The sequence below is a fragment of the Tremella mesenterica genome (genome assembly GCF_000271645.1).
Source record: "Tremella mesenterica DSM 1558 unplaced genomic scaffold TREMEscaffold_4, whole genome shotgun sequence".
Classification (NCBI taxonomy): Eukaryota; Fungi; Basidiomycota; class Tremellomycetes; order Tremellales; family Tremellaceae; genus Tremella; species Tremella mesenterica.
In genome coordinates, this window is record NW_006711228.1 from 299,876 (window position 1) to 319,219 (window position 19,344).

Consider the following 19,344-nt stretch of genomic DNA (forward strand, 5'->3'; position numbering starts at 1 on the left):
CCGTCTTGCTCACTTCTCTACTACATACTATCCTAAATCTATTCCGCTCGTTCAGGTAGTGCGCCGTCACTCACAGCAGTTGCATCTTCGACTCCCTCTTGCTTCATTCCCATAGATTACTCACTCCCCTCTTCCCCTCTGACCCCCTGCTGGGAGACATTCCCCCCATAACCGCCATGCCACTCCCCACTCCAAACGCTCCTACTAGCTTGGAAGACCTCACCAATCTTCTCAAAGATGACAACAAGGTCAAAGTTGCTGGTCCGTTCCTCTCTCCTGCCCTCCACACACCTCTAGCTAATGTCTCAGGAGTGGACGTAGATGGGGTTTTGAGAGGGAAAATCATGTCAAAATCAAAATTCTTATCTGCTGTCAAATCAGAAGGCTTTGGTTTCTGTTCCGTCGTCTTCGGTTGGGATAGTGAGTTCCTCTCCTTCTACATCTTCAATCTAGGTGACCGTAGTTGACGCTCACTGTCAGTCCTCGATACACCTTATCCACGCGAATTACTAGTCGCTAATAGAGCAAACGGTTATCGTGACTTGACAGCCATTATAGATCTCTCTACTTATCGTCGATTGCCATGGGAGAAAAACATTCCTTTCTTCTTATGTTCTTTCATTGATCCTGATTCGGGTAAACCGCTATTTGTGGATCCTAGGAGTGTGTTGAAGAATGTTGTGAAAGAAGGTGAAGATTTAGGATATACATGTATGGCAGGCGCGGAATTTGAGGTGACTACCACATCTTCTCCATTCGACTAAAACATCGTATATGTGGGTCAAAAAAGTTCGTTGACAAGAGTAGTACTTCCAATTTGCTGAGACACCACAAAGTTTGGAAGAGAAGAAATATACCAATCTCACTCCTCTCACACCTGGCAGTGGGTGTTCTTCGCCTTCACACCGTTTCCAGCTGATTTTAGTGCATGGTTATAGTCTCCTACGACCGACTAGAAATCTAGAATACTTTCATGACCTTTACGATGTCGCTGAAAAATTTGGTATAGAAGTAGAAGGCCATCGTGAGTACCTCAATACTCTCAATGGAATCTTTGATTTTCTGCAATGTTATTCTCTTGGAGATGATGGTTCTCTTGGCTGACATTACAGACACCGAAACAGGCCCAGGAGTTTACGAAACCGCCCTTGCGTATACTGAGGCCGGTCGGATGGCAGATAACGCCTGTTTGTTCAAACTTATGGCTAAGAGCGTCGGCATGAAATATGGCATCATGCCTTCTTTCATGGCTAAACCATGGGGTGATGTGAGTGTCAATATATTCGAAACCGGAAAATGACTGATATAAGCTACCTGGTTGCTCAGGGTGCGTCATAATCTCCTCCATCCCCTACCTGTCAGCGTACCGCTCGTAGCAGGCCAATTGTCATACCTGTCGCTGTCGCTTTTAGGCGACATGGATTAAGCCTGGGTCGGTGTACTGACGCTCAGACATATACACGTCTCACTTCGAGATGATACTGGTCGCAATGTGTTCTCAGTGAGCGAAGAGGAGTACAAAGCGGGAGGCAGAAAAGATGCCATGTTTAAAGACACTCGCCTTCTGTCTCAAGAAGGGGAGTGGTTTTTAGCTGGTTTGCTAGCCGGTCTTGCGGATGGTGAGCATTTCGCATACTTAGTCTGCTCCATTGTGGGTCGCAGCTTCTAAAGCGGGTTCATAGTGTTCAAAGAATGACAAAGCGTACCCATGCGAAATTAGGCGGGAGAAGAGTCAAGCAATAAAAGAAACATTTCTGACTGACCCACAGTCATCCCCCTATTATGTCCGACGATAAACTCTTACAAACGTTTGCTGGGTGGAGAGGTAAGCTCACTGCTGGCAAAGGACCGAGCTGACTAGTCAGGCTATGTGGGCTCCGGACACTGCTTCGTACGGATACGAATCTCGTGCAGCGTCGATCCGATTGATTGGACCACCTGGGAACTCTAGCTCCGCTACGAGATTTGAAGTTCGTGTGCCCGGAGCGGATGTGAGATGCCTTGCTTCCTCTTCAGATTCCATGTCCTTCACATTCTTGACCGGGCAACTCTGAGATTGATCCCTTCATGTATGGGATGACTGTCCTCCGAGGCGATCTACCATCCTCGATCTCTGAAAGCATGCTCAAGTCAATGATCGACATACTGTATGTGGTAGATATCATAGACAACAAGCTGAATACCAGATGAACCCTTACTTCGCTCTCTCGGCAATCTTCGCCCTTGGTCTTCGGGGTATACGCAAGCGTCTTCCTTTACCATATGGTCCTATCGGCTCGCCAGGGGTGACAAGAGATACATTGGTCAAACTTCCTAGTTCCCTCGAAAGCGCTACTCAGGCTTTTAAAGCTGAAAGTAGTGTGGCGAGGGAGATCTTAGGAGATGAGTTTGTGGATCATTTTGCGGGAACGAGGGAACATGAAGTGGAAGTTTATAGGAGGGCGGTGACTACGTGGGAGGGTGAGTCAGATGTCTTTCTTTTCTCTCCGATTGTACCCCAGACCCTCGGGAAAGAAGGGGCCTCATCGCGAAGAGTGATCCATGAAGTGGGTTACAGCATGAGCGAGTCGATGGACTATGGGCGGCGGCGAAGGATTGATCGAATGTCGAAGGGTGACCGTGCTGATAGACAGTGGAACGGTATTTGGAGCTGGTTTGAGATTGAGTCCTACATCAACGTATATATCACGTCCGAGGACTGACAAAGCATTGACATTGTCTTTTCGTCAAGTGCATAAAATGACTGACGCTCAATCTAATCCTGCAGAGTAAAAGTGAGAGAACTGACCAGTGATCTATGACTTGATTTGGCCCTCGCTCATCTGATCTTGACTCAAATACGTTACTCGCTCGCGACCGATAGTAAAACAAGAATAACATAATCGAATACTTTCATTCCATCCTATTCGACTTTTCTATCTCGCTGATCTCTAAGATACCTGTACTGGCTGGTTTACGAAGATTACATCTCTTGAATTCTTCATTTCACCTCCACGACCAATTTCTTTGCACTAATCTCTTTCCTCCAAATCCTATTCAAACCGTCTTGTATCCCACTCAATCCTCCAGGAATAACCTCGACATCGGGTTTAACCTTGAACTGTCCTATCTCCAAAGCTTTAGGTAAAAAATCCCAAAAGATCTTTTTACTCGTTTCCGTTTCCACACATAAATCTCCCATAAACTTGTCCCCATCCTCTTTCGAAGGCATTTCTTTGATTTGGAAATTGCCCATAGCGACAAATTTCTTACCTATACAATCGGATTTCTTGAATACTTTCACACAGATTTCAGCACCACCTTCACCTAAAGTCAAAGCTCCAACAACTTGTTTACCATTCAACAACTCCACTAATTTTTCTTCGATAAGAGGATCATTATAATCCAAAACTTGTTTCGCTCCTAATTCTTTACAATAATCAAAGTTTTTAGGAGAACAAGTTGTTATTATGGTATAACCTGATGATCTAGCAAGTTGAATAGCACAAGAACCTACGCTCGTACTACCACCCCAAATGATTAGATATTTATTGTTTTCGGGTAATGGTGGAATTGTCGGATAATCAAGATGAAGAAGATGAGGTTCGAATAAACCTGTACTTGCTGTTGCTAGATTTAATGGTAAAGAACAACCTTGAATATAAGGGATTGAAGGTGGTAATGGAGATGTTACTTGAACTAAAAGTCGAGTATAACGTTGGAAAGAAGCTTCGGTGTTGGATAAACGTTTGGGCATTATACCTCCTGGTCCACCGATGACTCGATCACCAATTTTGAATGGACTGTAAAAGTTAGTTGATTTGTTCACTTTATCATTCCTAACATCATTCGCTCAATCCATCAAGAATTAACATTCTTAATATTGAACATGTTGATCAAGTCGTTTGATTAAACACGGATAAGTACCCACTCTAACATCCAATTTTAACGACTTATTCTCCATTACCCGAGTAGGGTCGAAATAAGAAATTCGAGACAGGAAGGGAGATATGACGGATGTGAAAGGGAGGAAATTGAGATACATTCAAGACTGATAAACCGGGACGTAACATTATTACACCGACCAGAAGAGGGAAAGAAAGTCAAAGAAGAAGCAGAAGGAAAAGAAGGAAACTTGACTCACCAACCCCATTCTCCTTCAGGTCCAACTTGAACAACTTCACCAGCAGCATCACATCCTAAAATTCTAGGATATTTCAACCAAGGGAATAAATCTAATTTTTGTATTCCGGAATCTACTGGCGCTAATGCTGTAGCATGAACACGTATGACTATCTCTCCTTTATTCGCTTTTGGCATTTCGGTAGGTCCTATGATGAGAGATTCGGATTTAGGTTCGGTTAGAAAAGCTGCGATGTTGGGTTCGGACATTTCTAAACATTAGTTTAGAGATATATACTATCATCCAGTATTGAAGTTGTCAGAACAGTTTATTGATACTCTGTACTGATGTGGAGAGTATTCTGACGGGTGTGGGTCAAGTAGGAGGAGTTTATCTTCCAAATGTGGGTTCTGTGACAGGAACTTGTCTTGTGTGAGACTGTCAGGTGAATAGGTGAGATGGTTGACATGAGGAAGGATATTGGCGAGGGAGGGAAGGGAAGGATGGAATGTGATGAGGGTTTGTTAGATATCGTAAAGTAGGAGACAGGGGATCGAAAGGGGACATGATGAGACCGAAAGGGTACATCATCCAAAGTGAAGGAGACGATGATTCGTGTATGTGTATGACACAGTATCCGAGAGAGATGGAGTATGTGATAAAAAGGAGAGAAACGGACAAAAACGAGTAAAACCAGGACATAAACTCACCTTTTGTTTGTTTTCTTATGATCTATTGACTAGTAGTCACTTCCTTCGGTGTAATTCGATTCATCCCAACTTTCCACCCCCGTTCACATCATATATATATCCACAGTCAGACAATAAGTATGACCGAGGCGGACCCGACCTCCGTTTGACCTCGGTGTGAAAAGTGCCACAATGCCACAAACACTTTTCGTACCCCGCCCTAAACTCAGTTGTCAGGTTCACTAACCCCACACCGGTTAATTAGTTTAACCGTCGGTACCCTCGCAACCAACTCAACCCTTAACCAATGTACAGTATCCCTCTTTCTTGCCTATTTTTCTCTTCTCAGAGTGTTGGTTCAGACACGGAAGAAGTATAGATATAGATAAGTTATAGATCAGAATCTTGATCAAAAAGATCGCCAAAAGTGGAGAAATCACAAAGGAAGCTTCACCAAGCCGGGACCCCGGGAGGATTTACACCGACCAACCCAACTTGCATCTTTTGACATTCCTGTACATCCATACCTTCTATCTCTTGTTCAGTCAAACGGGAAGGTCGAACAGAAACTTCGACTTTGATAGTGTGAGGAATATAGTACTATACAAGATATTACAATCAACGATTTAGTCTGTAAAAAGGTCCAAAAGGAAAACAAAACAAAACACAAAACACACAATGTCAGGTTTACTCAACGCTTATTCGAGTTTACTTAGGAGAAGACCTTTGATGGGTAATATACTTACTTCCGCTGTGAGTTCTACACGTTTTATATGAGAAAGACTGATGAAAAAGGCTTTGTTCGCTACTGGGGATGGTGAGTTGATCTCTCTCACTTCGTTCATCACTCGTGGGGAGTAAAAGGACGTTTGAATCATGAAGGTGCCAGGAGTGAAGAGTGGTGAAAGTCGCTTCATGGAGGAGCTTAAGGGTAAAGTGTGAGATAGGAAGGGATGTGGGCATGGAATGAAGGAGAGAAGATTGACATCTTCGAGGACACGGGAAGAAATAAGAGCTGATCAAAAGTTATCGCTCAGCAAATTATCGAGAAGAAAGGTGATAAACATGATTTCGCTCGAACTGGGTGAGTTTTCGTCTTTTCTTCATCACCTCTCATCTCTTCTCATCTGCCCCTCTCTCGTGTCGCCACAATTTTTGAAGAGTTACCTCACCGATGTTATGAGAGTCGGAGTGAAGGGTATAGAGCGGTTTCAGTCGATATGACGAGGTGTTCGCAGGATATTCGTCAAATGACCACACTCAAATTATTGCCAGATTCGTTAGAGTCGACATCTAAGGATGTTGATTCTTCCAAAGTTCGTCTGAATGGAATTATGTTCAAATGATAACTCCAAACCCTAAGAATGGCAATAAAGGGAACGATACTTACCACCCAGACGGATCGTCATTTGGGGAGGAGCATTCTTCGCTCCTGCCGTAACCATCTGGTTTCGGGTTTTAGAAAAAGTTCCTATAAAATCAAAATTACCTGCAGCTATGACAAAAGCATGCTTGGATCAATTTATAGCAGCTCCGACGGTTTTGTCCAGTGAGTAGATTTCTCATGGATCTTGCGTATCTCTTGTCCTTTGACGTTCACCATCACGTGTACCCTTCTCCTTGACTTCTCCCTCCTCTTTAAAAACACACATATCTTTAGTCCATCCCATCATCTCCAAGACCCTTCATCCCTCTCAATCCTACTTTGATTTCAACATGGATGACCTGGGTAGTCTGTCCCAACTCACCACCGCTCCACATCTCAATTGCACCCCTCCAGCGAATAGTTCACTCATGTTCCCAATGCTTTTCCAATCAAGTGTAAACGTGCTAGAACGAGGAGAAGTATCGAGTTTAGACTAATTCGTAGCGTTCTTCTGCGTCATGACACTCATGGAGGGTAAAAGCCTTGACGACGCAAAGAAGAAATGGCAAGATGTGAGTTGTTTTTGTTGTTGTTTACTTTCCATCCCTACCTACAACCCCATTCGCATGTCCCAGTGATCGATCCATGACCTTGACCGTTGTTACTGGTGTAGACATGTTGCGACACACAACTGATATCCAGTCTTTCGTACCTACTCTCAAAACCAATTGGATGGTCTGGATACCTGTTCAATTCACCAACATGGTATGTTATCTTCTTACCTACTCAGCTTCACTCGCTAATACTTCTTCCATCCATCTGAACTGAACAGCTTGTAAGTCATGTCTTTTCAGCTCCACAGCCACTCCTTCTACACCTCATTCTCATTTGTCTAACACCCCTGTCTTAACTTCCTTCTTCGACCAGACTTCCTAGATGGCATCTCTCGTTTTCTGGTGGAGATTCCCTCCCACAACACCTCTCATTCTCTACTCTTAATGATAATAAATCCCCATGTCGACTTTTATCCTACGATGAAAAAGAGAAACCAGCCTCTTCTTTCATCATCCACCGCGAACTCTTACCCAACCTTACACACCCCCACCCCATAATTCGCATCAGCTAACCATAAGCTCGTCCCACCCCCACTTAGACTCCTCTTCGTAAATTGCGTCAACGTACCATGGAACACTTTCCTCTCTTTACAAGCATCGAAAGGTCAACCGGTTTTGAAAGAAAAAGGACATGTTTCCGAAATATCTTTTGGTAGTTGAAAACAGGTTGTCAAATTTGAGAACTTGGAACAAAAAATTGAAATGGTTTGGTTCATGCTTGTTTGGTATCTAAAAACACAGAAAGAACATAGGAAAGTGGATGTAAAACTTTGTCCATTCCTAGTTTTTCAAAGAAAGTGAAATTTCTGATGTAATTGATATACTTTACTTATCAAATCTTCTGATTGTTAGTACTGTTTTCTTACATCCTTTTATATACCTATAGGTACCTTGCACTTAAGATAAGGACTGGAACGACGCAGGACCAATTTTGCTGGGAAAGCGCTCCGGTTTTTTCTGAGTAGTTCGGTAGAACATTGTATTTTCCCAATGTCAGTGTCAGTGGAAGCGGGGAGATTCCGAGTTGAAACCAAATTCATTAGTGCTCGTACTTTTCTATTCGTTACTCAACGTAGACGATACAGAAAGAAGACAGCTAATACCTTGTGACTCTCGAATAAGTTCTTTGAAAGGAGATAGTAGAGTGATTTTTTGTTTGGGAAACATCTTGCAAAGAGTCATGAGGATGATACATGTATAATACATTTTCAATGCTTTTGCAAAACGTGCCAAAACATGTAACTACCTTCTTCTTCCCTCCTTACCTCCCACCCCCGAGGCATGCCCTAAGTCAATCACCCCCTTGTATACCTTACATGGAATCTTTCATTCACTTTCCTTTCCCAAAGTCGACTGTACTTGAAAGTGTTCATTCTATTCTCAACATGGACCGCACCGATGAATTTCCTGAGCCTTTTCCTGTATGCATCATCACTTCTTGCTTCCCCGCTCCCCTCCACTCTCCCCTCTTCCTCATCTCGGATGGATAGAATCTCATCGAATAATTACAGGCGCCCTACGACATTCACCCAAGTTATAATGGAAAACAAGGTGGGAACAAGCCAATACATCATTATTCCTCCTCTTTCCCAGACCCCATTTCTTCATCGAAAATCGGTGCGAAACTTGATCTTCCTTCCATCCCACCAGCAACTGAAGTACTAGCATGGTTCGAAGGTCCCGCATGATTAGATGGTCCAGCATGATTCGATGGTCCAGCGTTATTAAGAGGTGGTAACGAACCTGGTAAACCGGGCATGTAAGGTTCGAAATTCAAGTTTCCAGGTATAGGACCTCCGAATCCCATTGTCCAATCTGTACTTCCATGTCCTAACCTAGCACTTCTTCTAACGGCTGATCTGATGATTTTACCTCTTGGTCTTGAATCATCTGATTGTTCGGTAGCGCTCGAATGATCAAATACAGGTTGAGGATGTTGTGTCATGTTGGAAGGTGAATGAGGATATTGTCCATGTCCATTTCCATTTCCTTCATTTGTGATTATATTCGAATTTGAAAAAGGTGAATTCAAATGATGTGGGGTCGAAATTGGGTTCAAATGTTGAGAACTGGAAGGAATAATCTTTGAGGCTTCTTTATCAATTTCCATATCGTCACCTTGATAAGTATGCGGTTCTCTTGGGTTATCTCTTTCCCAAGGTGGTCTTTTCAAAGTATCTAATGAATCATCATCAACACCTGAAGGATCGGAAGGTGCACCGAAATCGAAAACGTCGAAAACTGTCGATCCACCTCTGTTCGATGCTGCAACCAATAAAGAACCGTTGAAAGCTACTTGCCAAACGGATGAAATCCCAATGACTAGATCACGAACGTAATGACCTGATTGAATGTCCCATAATTTGAGGGTACCATCGGATCCGGAAACTACTTTCGTTTCGTCATGTTGAAAACAAGTGATGGCTCCTCCGTGGGAAGCGAGGACGTGTTTGAGTTCATGAGTGTTGGCATCCCATATACGGAGAGAAGCATCGGCTGCTGCTGATACTAGGAAATTGGGTGAAGCACCTAAAAGACCGACTAAGGAAGTGTGACCGGTGAGAGTGTGGAGACATTCGCCGGTGAGGACATCCCATACTTTGACGGTGTTGTCCATGGAACCTGAAGCACATCGGTTACGGTGACGGTCGTAGACGATGGAGTAGACTGGGGGTTAGTATTTGCAGAGATGGCACCAGTAATTGTAGGAGGTATGAGCAATCAAGTGGTAGGACATGGTCGGAGAACACAGATCAACGGGTGTACTCATGACCGCATGATGAGAACACAACATAGAGCCAGGCCAGAAGGGAAGATAGAGAGTGGTAGGGGGAGAGGGACGATGAGGAGCACGAATACCGGACGGACTGTTGCAGAGAAGAACGAGAGATGTAATGGCAAGCAGGAGGGGAGGAAGGGGAAAGGCCCAGGGGATGATCAAAAGACAAACTCACCTTTCTGTTCATGTCCCTTCAAAACATGTATACAAGTCCCTTTTACTATATCCCACACTCTGACATCTTTATCATAAGACCCCGAAACGCAGATCCTACCATGAGCAGCCAAAGCTCTAACGGCAGAAGTATGTCCGTCGAGACAATGAAGATGAAAAGGGTTTTCTTCAGGTGGTATGGAACTTGGATCGGCAGTATCGTTTTCTGCGGATACCTGATGATGAGTCTCTGAAACCCCCCATTTTGTCTTGACTCTCCCTCCAAGAAAAGCAGAAGAGGCTTTTTGGACCGAATGCAAATCTGAGCGCAAAGTATCATCAAGAGATATTTGGGATAACACGTGTTGATGAAAGAAAGGAAGATTGATTTGGACAGATTGTGTGGGATATTTCTCGTTTATGTAGACTGGGATAATGTCATAGACAATAAGAAATTCAGTATTGACAGGAGATTCTTCCAACATGGAGGTGATAAAGAAAGAGTCAAGGATTGAGATATCATAGTATACAGAAAAGGAAAAGAAGGAAAGGTAGAGATGGGAAAGAGTTATACGAAGATTTCACTCACCGGTCTAACATAAGAAGGTTCACCTTTTTTAGGTAATTTCCAAACTCTCAAAGTAGAATCCCTCGAACCAGTGACGATCATAGGATAAGGTGGTTGATATTCTCCAGAAGTAGGTTCAAAAACAGGTTCAACGATTTGTAAACATCTCACTGTACTTGTATGACCATGAAAAACATGAGACTCTTGTAAAGATTCTAAATCCCAAACCCTGACCGTTCTATCCGTACTACCACTTACCAAAGTATCATTTTTATATTCTAATGCCCAAACACCACCTTCATGTCCATCTAAACGTTTTCTTAATTGTCCAGTTGAAGTATCATAAATATTTATCGAATGATCATCTGAAGCACTGACAATTTTATCTCTATCAAATTGTAAACAAGTTACAACGTTCGTACCGTGACCAGCAAAAGAACTATGTTCAGGTCTTGCGGTCAACCAATTTTTATGACTTGTATATCTTCTTCTATAAACATGTTTTAAAGGAACTGAACGTTGAGGTTGTTGATGATTTATCGGTAAAGATATTTCATCTTCACTTGGAGTACCAGCTTTACCATTTCTTGATAATTCGATTTTATAATCTAATGCTTCATATCGACGTTGAACAGAAGCTTCATCTTCTTCTTCCACTCCTAGACCATACCAAAGACCATCATCTATAAGTCTTTGACGCCAAACTATACGTTCTGTGTCGATCATTTGTTGCCAACTTTTACTGACTCTGACGGCTGAAGCGAGAGAACGAGTGTCTACTTTTTTCAGAATTTGCACGGCTACTTCATGAGGTAAATGTGTTATGAAGTCTCTTTTGAGAGCGACGGAAGCGAATGCTGAAAGACGTTGAATGGTAGGCATACGAGAACGTCGGAAAAGATGCATGAGAACGTGTTGTTGAAGTTTATCAGGAAGAGAATCGAAATGCGCAATGACGGCAGGGAGAGAAAACAGAGCTGACATTTCTAGACCTGTTCCGATGGTGGGAGTCATACCACTAGGACTGTGATTCGAAGCTGATGGACCTGTTTCATGATCTGGAGAAGGAAGTGGGGATAATAAAGCATTGTCTCGGTTTTTAGGAATGGAAAGATCTTCTAATCCTCGGATTTTCTTTCGAGGGGGACTGTGTCGTTGACGAGAACTGGTTTCTGTGGTGACAGGTGTAGGAACGGACATGGATATCTCAGTGACACTATTCCGACTACCAGGTCGACTTTCGTGTGGTCGTTTACGTTCTTTCCCTTTCGCACGAGCTAAAGCTTGAGTGAGGTTTACACGTTCCGCTTGATCAGTCGAGGCACCCACAGCTCTCACCCATCCCGGACCTTGACCACCTCCTATGTGGGTGGAAGAGGGAGGAAGGCCTTCTTCAGAAAGTACGACACGTTTGCCACCGAGATTGAGAGCGAAATATCTCAGATCGTCCGGAGTGGGTTCTTCAGCCAGAGGATACATTTCTTTGTCGAGTCGACTAGGAAGGCCAATTTTCTCTGGAGAGGGAATATGTGGGAGAGGTATTGGAGCATAAGTGGTGGTGGTTCGACTGACATGGGTGACTCTGATCATATCAGCTAGACTCGATGGAGACTGGAGTGACAAAACGATGACTTACACTGTTTCGACAATACCATTTTCCATCTGTAACACCGGTCCACTAGGAGTCCACATCATTCCTGATCCAGTGGAAATACCAGAGTTAAGGGGCATGGCCATTCCACCGCCTTTGGTAGGAGTGTCGGGAAAGTCGTATGATTCGCGTTGGGCGGACATTATGGAAGTAGAGATTGGTTTGATACTAGAGTAGACGATATGATGGGTTATCAGTGATGTGATGTGATGTGTTGTGAAGCGATAGGATGACTTGGTCGTTGGATGTGAGGATGATCAAAGTCGCAGCTGTACGACAGGCGGAATAATAAAAGTACGAGGTGTAGGTCTTGTATGCCTTATGATCTGGAAACCACCCCGACTTGGGAATGTGATTAATGTGAAAAGCAAAGAGTGAAATAAAATATCGTGGTGGTTAATATGTACCGTTTTGGATTTCGTAAATCGTTCGATCGTTCTAATAGAGAGAGACGAACAAATCTTCCGTCCCGTATATCACGAAATGGAAGTTGTTGGATAAGTCGGATATCCTTTCCAAACCAATTCAGAGGTCGGACCGTACACGTCGCGTGGATTTATGAGACGAATCTGAAAATTTGACGCAAAGACGGTATGTTGAAACCTTTGATTGCTGTTGATGATGTTTGAACCACCCAAAGTCAAATTCCACAATGTCAATAGTAAAGTGAAAAGAAAGAAGAGACTAATATCAGCGCTTGATCATCTTATAATCCCTCGGCCAGGAAACGACAAAGGATCTTTTTCGGGCGGTGGATGTGGCAAGGAATGTCCAATGGAATGAACGAGAGAAGGATACCGTTGGGATGTTGAGGTATATCTTCGAAGGGGAAAGATACTAAAGATGTAGCCACAAGCCGAAGTGGTTTTCAGAAGGGGGGGGGGAGAGAAGTACAAAGTAAGATCCGTCCGTCCACTTATGTGTAATGAACAAAGAAATCAAGAAAGGGATCGTTGACTTTTGCCTTTGACTTTGAGGGTGGGAGGGGAAGCATGGGTGAGTAAAGGAAAGGTGAGAAAGGGAGAGAGAGGGATGGATGGGAAGGGGGGAAAGGTAGTCATGCGGTGTCTCCGGGGTAGGGAGTGTATAATGTGATATGAGAAGGAGGGAGCATATGGTGAGTTTTTTTTTTTCGCCATAGGGAAGGATGAAGAGGATCAAGTGTGGATCAAGGTATCATGCGATCTCCACAATTTCACAAGGGAAGGAAAGGTATCTTGAATGTATCTAAATACCAAAAACCAAAAGATTCAAATGTCCTCAAGGAAGGGTGAAGTGCGGTTCGACAGCTCAGTCGTCTCAAGGAGTGATGACTGAAAGAGAGTATGATGAGATGATTTTTGAATTCCTCTGTATAGATAGGTCCGATAGGAAAGTGAAGGACCCATTGACCATTGGCCTTTAAGGAGACGCGTGATGGGTGAGATGAGTTTATAAAATAGAGCTCTGACTCACATGGTATTTATGAACCTTTCACTCAATTTGAGAGTTATCCACACGAGTCCACGATAACAAATAAAGAGACGAAAACCGAAAACGTGTCGCGTCACTTCTTCCCTGTACCCTGTGACGTGGGTCTTATGGGGTGAGAAGGTGGAGCAGTGGGATCACTTAATGAGAGTGACGTGGATAAAAGGTATAGAGATGGAGTGAATGATGTAGTGTTCAGAAGGAAGATGTGGAGGTTGACTCGTATCAGAGTAGAGTAGACTGAGTAGTAGTTGTGGTTCAAGTGGTTGCGATGTATGGTGCGAAAGATGTTAAAAAGACACGAGGATCCGAGGACATTCGTTCTTTCCTCTTTTACTTCCACTTGCCACGTGGATCCATACATCTGGTCATACTCCATCTCTAGGTCCTATAGGCCTAACTTATACCTAACTCGACTCATTTGATTTGATACTTTTCTCTAGGTCTATGTGTTTATGACTATCGCTGTGTTTGAGACTACCTGGAAAGATCTGGAAACAAGCTGAATTACCGAGGAGCGTGAGGGGCAGGAGAGCAGGAGAGCAGGAGGATAGGCAGGTGATGCCGTGGTGGAACTTCCGATCCGGCCACCATAACCCAGCACCCCCGATCCATCAGAACATTCATCATCTATCAAAATCATAACATGGACTGAGAAGGAGAAAAAAAACTACAAGATCCCAAGACTAGAGATATTTTCCCCCGGAAGAACGATACCCATCTACAGCTTTTCTCATTTGTTCCAATGTCAGGAAGATTAAGATCGTCCTACCATCAGCAAATCCTCAACCACGAACCGACATTACTTTACATCGTCGCTGCATTCTGCGTCTCTGGGAATATATGTGTAGAGATGACTAGGAAAGAGATATACGACAAACTCACGTGGGTTGTAATCTCGTCCACGCTGGTACCCAACCTTTGAACACAAACATCGGACCTTCCTTGGCCAACCTGTCTTCAGTCGGTTTCAAAGGTTACGAAGCGACGTTGATCATCTCAAACCACTACTCGTATCATACCAAATTCGATCATCAAGACTCGCCAATCGCCCACGAGATGACCGATCACATCGACATCTTCCACGGCCACCGACTCACGTCAGATTTGCAACTCATCGAACGGTGATCAGACACGATTTCATTGGGGATCACATGGTAAGGAGAAGGGAGGATATGACTGAGAGAGAAAAGTATGTGAGAAGGAAAAGAAAGCAGGACACGACTAGGGCACGTGAGGAAAGTCGAAGAACAACCCACGAAGTTCTGATTACCTCCATCATACTCGTTGTCCCAGCTCCATGAGCATTCATGATCCTCGACTTTAGTACGTCCACCGGTGAACATACCGCTTTACGTCAACGACTGAACTGAAGATCGATAACATTGACTCACTGGTCGCTACCGTGCCAGCTCCCAGGGAAGCGAAGAAATGCAAGAATGGTCCTTCAGGAAGAATCCCTCGATGAGACAGTTCACGTTTGAAGTAGTCGTATCTGTCATCAGCCCTGTAATCTTGTGGATCATAATAAAGAGGAACCGATAGATCAATGCAACGAGAACTGGGCGGATGCGCCGAGGAAAAACCGACATTCCACATACTGACAACCTCACACGGGGTTACACAAGGGGGATCATGATGGGAGTATAATGTGTGATGGGTGACAAGACGGCATCTCATCGGTGGATCGATCACGAGGGAAGATAGGAATATCATGAGAAAGTGATGTACATGGAAAAGGAGGACATACGAAGCCAACTGAGACATATTTGTGAAGATCGATCGATATACATTCGGTACCATCCCTCTGGTCCAGGAAACCAACCCTTCATCTCGCGTCATCCGATAAATGCCTTGGATTGAGTTCCGATAATTGTATCGGTCTGATCGTCACCATCACCCCCACTTCCACTTGAAACACGTCTCAAAAACCATGCTTCATGGCTAGAATTCTCAAGGATCAACTCACCAGAGACGGGCTTCGCTTTGTCCGCTTGCATACGAACCATTATCAATTCTGCGGGATTACCCACGATCCCAGCGAGGGTACCAGCTATACAGCCCGCCAAGGCCATTTTGTATCCTGGTGGAGGACCGGGTCCTAGGATTAGCGCCCAGCTTGTTAAATCACTAGACATATTGAGGTCTTTGAGAGATCCAACCATCTAGGCCTAAGGGTTGACGACTTCTTCGAGATCTACTGATGGCTACCTTGAGGGCGCAATGTTAAGCAGTGGTCGCGAAAGGGTGTCGATCAGGTTCAAGGTCTGGGTGCTTCTGGTTTTCTTACTTGAAGACCAGAGATGGAAAGGAGAATAAAATGGTAAGTGAAGCTCGAACTCACCCTTGTGAACTACCCCCTTGGCCCAATCATAAGCAGCAAATCTTGTCATACTATATGTCATCTGACGTAGCAGGGTCCCAGTGAGACCATCGTATAATCCTCGTATGCCTGTGTGTAAGCGAAGAAGACGTAGTTTACGATAGCGGTTGACAACTGAATGTGCTCTACTACCATCAAGCTGACACCCTACCGTCACACAACAAGACCCAGGACGAGGTCCAAGGAGAAGAATAGCAGAATAGCGAGATCTATACTTCGTAAAACGCGCATGGTACGAGAAATAGAAAGGGTGAGATCAAGGTGAGTGGAATTAAGCGTATGATCCTCGTTTTATCACTCACCAGCAGTCGAAATGGTCTTCCTCATGGAACTGATCATCCCTTTATCACCAGCAGCTTGTAATCGAACTTTTGTGAGATCAAGCGGATGTGTACAAGAAGCGGCGAAAGAAGCCGCTACACCTATTTGTGAGTGATTTCTATTCCTTGTGTTCCATACTCGCCCGTCTCCCTTCACACCTATACACTCATCCCCGAGCTGATCTACTCCTATATCTGTCCTCAACAGTCATTAGTCGTCTCCAAGTTTAACAAATGTATCATCGTTCTCCTTCGTTTCTTACTTTGACGTACCACTCGGTCCGAGATGCGGAAGGATGTGGCTAGAAGAAAGTCATAATCAAGCTCACCTCCCAGCCAAAATGGATACCCCTTCTTTCCTTCTTTGACCTTGACAACCTCCACGACCTCCGAAACCACTCCAACTTGAGCCATAGTCGTTCACCCTTCAACAATCACTCTTTCTCGTCTCACCGTCCCTCAAACCCTTGACCCCTGGAGCGGAACTTTGATGCGGGGTCTTTTAGGGCGGCCGCTCAGTCAGAGATGATCTGTCCGGTGGAGGTGGATAAAGGAGGAGTGGAGATCGTCACTTGCCAATCCAGGTGTTTGGTCGAAGTATAATAAAGGAGTTACTATGGACGATACTTTCCCTGTCCAAGGGGTATGTGAAGTCAAGGAGAAGATCAACGAAACATGTATGGAATTTGATAATTACTATATGTGGTCAGTAATTGTGCTTGCAGGGAATGTTTCTTTGTTTAGCTACCCGCTTGATGATCCTATTAGCTCTTGGGAATAAGTAAGTGGAATGATGACGTTTCTTGTCCGTTCATGTATGATGGATGATGGATGATGGACGAAGTGATAAAGCCGGAATGAAGCGTGGGTGGAAGTCGACGGCTTTGTTCGGCTTTATTCTTCCGTCGCACATGTCACGCTCTGAAAAATTGCTCTGATTCAGGATTTGGTAGCAAGGTGGGAGAGGACGTGGTGATTGACTCACTGTGAGTGTTTGGTTGAGAGTAAAGTGTCAGTAGTGAGAGGTAAGAAGTGAATGCTAGACTAGGGTGAGTTGTAGAGGAGGTTAGTAACCATAGTCGATGGGTGAGGTCTGTGCGCCAGACGTTTCCCCATCCCCAACGGTTTGACAATGTCTATGTATCTTCCACCCCCACAAGTCTGACTTTTTCTCAGACGCTTACCATATCACCATCTGGATTGGGTAGTCCTATCGAATCTCATACCTCGTCCCTATGTACCCTGGGGACCTGGGAACAATCCAAAACTCCAAAAGCCATTTCTCATGTCCTACCTAGCAAACGGAAAGGAATACCTACCGAACTCCCTGGGACATGTACAGATCCCTTCCCTCCCCCTTGACCATACCATACCCCGGGAAAAGGTGAGAATCCCCCTCGTTCTACCCTTACAAGGTGTAGATAGACAATGGTCAGTATAAGTTTTGACTAGTGAGATCGTGAGATCGTGAGATCGTGCGATCCTGCGACCTGGGTTTACGGCCTCCTGATGTTCCACGTTGCTCCCCTGATTCGTCTCAAGGGAGAATCTGATGTTCGGATCGACCGGTATAAACAAGCCCATTGAAGATCATTCCTTATGTCTTATGTCTTTCTTTCCTACGATGGTTAGGATATTACGATGGACAGCTATAAAAGTATGACCGATGACAAACCCAAATAATCGTTCCTGATCGAGACGAAATTCCATCCTCCCTCGCTCGAATAGCATACTTACAAGTGGTACGATCCATATTTCTTACTCTTTTGACTCTAGTGTTGATACTACTTTTTCTTGAGCTGGACAATGACCATGGAGGAAATAGGTGAAGGAGAAGGTAACCACGGAATGAGTGTTAAGGGAAATACGATGAAAGTTGCCGTCATAGGTTCCGGTCTTGCCGGATTGACCACAGCTTATTTATTACGACAGGAGGGTTATAGGGTTTATTTAATTGAAAAAGTGGGTTTTCTCCTTCACAATCCTCCATACATGGTCGTGGCTTATGATTAGTCTAACAGATTAGGCTTTCATTCGTCATCGGTTAACATTCCCTTCAACAACTGCCGATTTACCTCTGGGCCAAATACCAAGGACGAGACAATTAGGGCTGAGGTAGGAGAAGAGTACCAGAATGACAATAAAGTGCAGGTTGAAGAGAATGACGAGGAAAGGGAAAGTGAGAAATGGATAGTAGACGTTCCTATGAGAAGTTTTCAAGGTGGTGAGTTGGTGACTACCCCTTCCTTTGATGATGGAAAGGAACCCTTTGATCGTTAACACATGTCATCCTTTCCCGGTCCCTGACAAACTTTCCTTCCGAGACCTTCACTAGTCACCGTTTCCTTCGCCTCGTCATCCATGTACAAGCGTGTACTACTCCATCCTCTCATTTATGTCAATTATAAGAAGTGATAGTCAACTTATACATCTTCACCCGTATCTTCCTCCGAGGCAATAAAACGACAAGATGTTCATTCATAAGGGTTCATGGAATTCAGAAGAGAGACAAAAGCTGATACTGTATCTTACCAGGCTACTATCCCCACCTACTAGCTCTTTATCGTCATTTAAACTTACCTCTGATCCCTATAGATTACACCTTCTCATTCTCTCATTTCTTCCCTTCCTCCTCTGTCCCAATTAGAGATACCGAGAAATCGTACGACCCGCAAAACCCTTCTTCCACTCGTCTAAACGACCCAGACTACACCCAAGAAACCCACTTTATACATTCTGGTAATTCCGGAATCTCTCTTCCATCTCTTCCATCGAACTCATATTCCTCCCTATCCTCTTTCTTCCAAAACATCACAAGATGGTTCAAGAACGCAATGTGTTTCATTATCCTTCTTTTCCTTTCTACTCTTTCGGCAAATCATTTTCTTCCCACAACACTTCGAAAGACAACATTACGACAATTCACATTGATAATCTCGAATTATCTGTCAAATCCATTCTTGTTGATCCTTCCACTTCTTACGACTTTCGTATCATGGTTCTTTATTCCTCTACGTTTTTTATCTCCCCGTATCGATCCAATCGTTGAATATCTCAATGATTTATCAGCTCTTCGCGAGTCTCTTGAAATACAATCATCTTGTCCAACTCTCTCCTCGACTCGTTGGATGATTATACCACTTGGGAAATGGTGGGAAACTTTCGTCGACGAATTACTAGCTCCCATGTATTCAGCAGTTGGAACCATGTCCATTCAAGACGTCTACGAAACTCCAGTAGAGTACATAT

General features: G+C 44.1%; 7 protein-coding genes across 7 annotated transcripts; 4 read left to right on the forward strand and 3 right to left on the reverse strand.

Annotated features, from left to right (window-relative positions):
• Window positions 1-176: 176 nt before the first annotated feature.
• Window positions 177-2,659, forward strand: TREMEDRAFT_68303 (uncharacterized protein; the record flags this gene model as incomplete). The annotated part of the gene is made up of 12 exons (XM_007004219.1): window positions 177-261; window positions 310-420; window positions 481-734; window positions 808-883; window positions 926-1,024; window positions 1,113-1,267; window positions 1,311-1,327; window positions 1,453-1,619; window positions 1,770-1,825; window positions 1,866-1,991; window positions 2,187-2,460; window positions 2,634-2,659. The coding sequence occupies 12 exons, from the start codon at window positions 177-179 to the stop codon at window positions 2,657-2,659; spliced, it is 1,446 nt and encodes a 481-aa protein (XP_007004281.1).
• A 321-nt stretch (window positions 2,660-2,980) lies between these two features.
• On the reverse strand, window positions 2,981-4,371 carry TREMEDRAFT_29778 (uncharacterized protein; the record flags this gene model as incomplete). The annotated part of the gene is made up of 2 exons (XM_007003793.1): window positions 2,981-3,782; window positions 4,124-4,371. The coding sequence occupies 2 exons, from the start codon at window positions 4,369-4,371 to the stop codon at window positions 2,981-2,983; spliced, it is 1,050 nt and encodes a 349-aa protein (XP_007003855.1).
• A 1,098-nt stretch (window positions 4,372-5,469) lies between these two features.
• Window positions 5,470-7,431, forward strand: TREMEDRAFT_29813 (uncharacterized protein; the record flags this gene model as incomplete). Its single annotated transcript, XM_007003795.1, has 7 exons — window positions 5,470-5,544; window positions 5,587-5,608; window positions 5,818-5,875; window positions 6,189-6,340; window positions 6,662-6,729; window positions 6,860-6,926; window positions 7,280-7,431. 7 exons carry the CDS (start codon window positions 5,470-5,472, stop codon window positions 7,429-7,431), a joined length of 594 nt encoding a protein of 197 aa, XP_007003857.1.
• A 524-nt stretch (window positions 7,432-7,955) lies between these two features.
• On the reverse strand, window positions 7,956-12,065 carry TREMEDRAFT_73618 (uncharacterized protein; the record flags this gene model as incomplete). Its single annotated transcript, XM_007004266.1, has 4 exons — window positions 7,956-9,438; window positions 9,726-9,939; window positions 10,293-11,853; window positions 11,908-12,065. The coding sequence occupies 4 exons, from the start codon at window positions 12,063-12,065 to the stop codon at window positions 8,345-8,347; spliced, it is 3,027 nt and encodes a 1,008-aa protein (XP_007004328.1). The 3' UTR covers window positions 7,956-8,344.
• Window positions 12,066-14,078: 2,013 nt separating this feature from the next.
• On the reverse strand, window positions 14,079-16,509 carry TREMEDRAFT_29417 (uncharacterized protein; the record flags this gene model as incomplete). Its single annotated transcript, XM_007003760.1, has 9 exons — window positions 14,079-14,160; window positions 14,278-14,346; window positions 14,652-14,742; window positions 14,787-14,887; window positions 15,143-15,275; window positions 15,362-15,493; window positions 15,737-15,844; window positions 16,078-16,197; window positions 16,425-16,509. The coding sequence occupies 9 exons, from the start codon at window positions 16,507-16,509 to the stop codon at window positions 14,079-14,081; spliced, it is 921 nt and encodes a 306-aa protein (XP_007003822.1).
• A 202-nt stretch (window positions 16,510-16,711) lies between these two features.
• On the forward strand, window positions 16,712-17,457 carry TREMEDRAFT_61565 (uncharacterized protein; the record flags this gene model as incomplete). The annotated part of the gene is made up of 5 exons (XM_007004034.1): window positions 16,712-16,800; window positions 16,940-16,959; window positions 17,039-17,081; window positions 17,139-17,144; window positions 17,304-17,457. 5 exons carry the CDS (start codon window positions 16,712-16,714, stop codon window positions 17,455-17,457), a joined length of 312 nt encoding a protein of 103 aa, XP_007004096.1.
• Window positions 17,458-17,869: 412 nt separating this feature from the next.
• Window positions 17,870-19,058, forward strand: TREMEDRAFT_56712 (uncharacterized protein; the record flags this gene model as incomplete). Its single annotated transcript, XM_007003963.1, has 3 exons — window positions 17,870-18,057; window positions 18,109-18,319; window positions 18,631-19,058. Coding segments are annotated over exons 1-3 (763 nt in total), but the record flags the coding sequence as incomplete, so codon positions are not given.
• Between the last annotated feature and the right edge of the window lie 286 nt (window positions 19,059-19,344).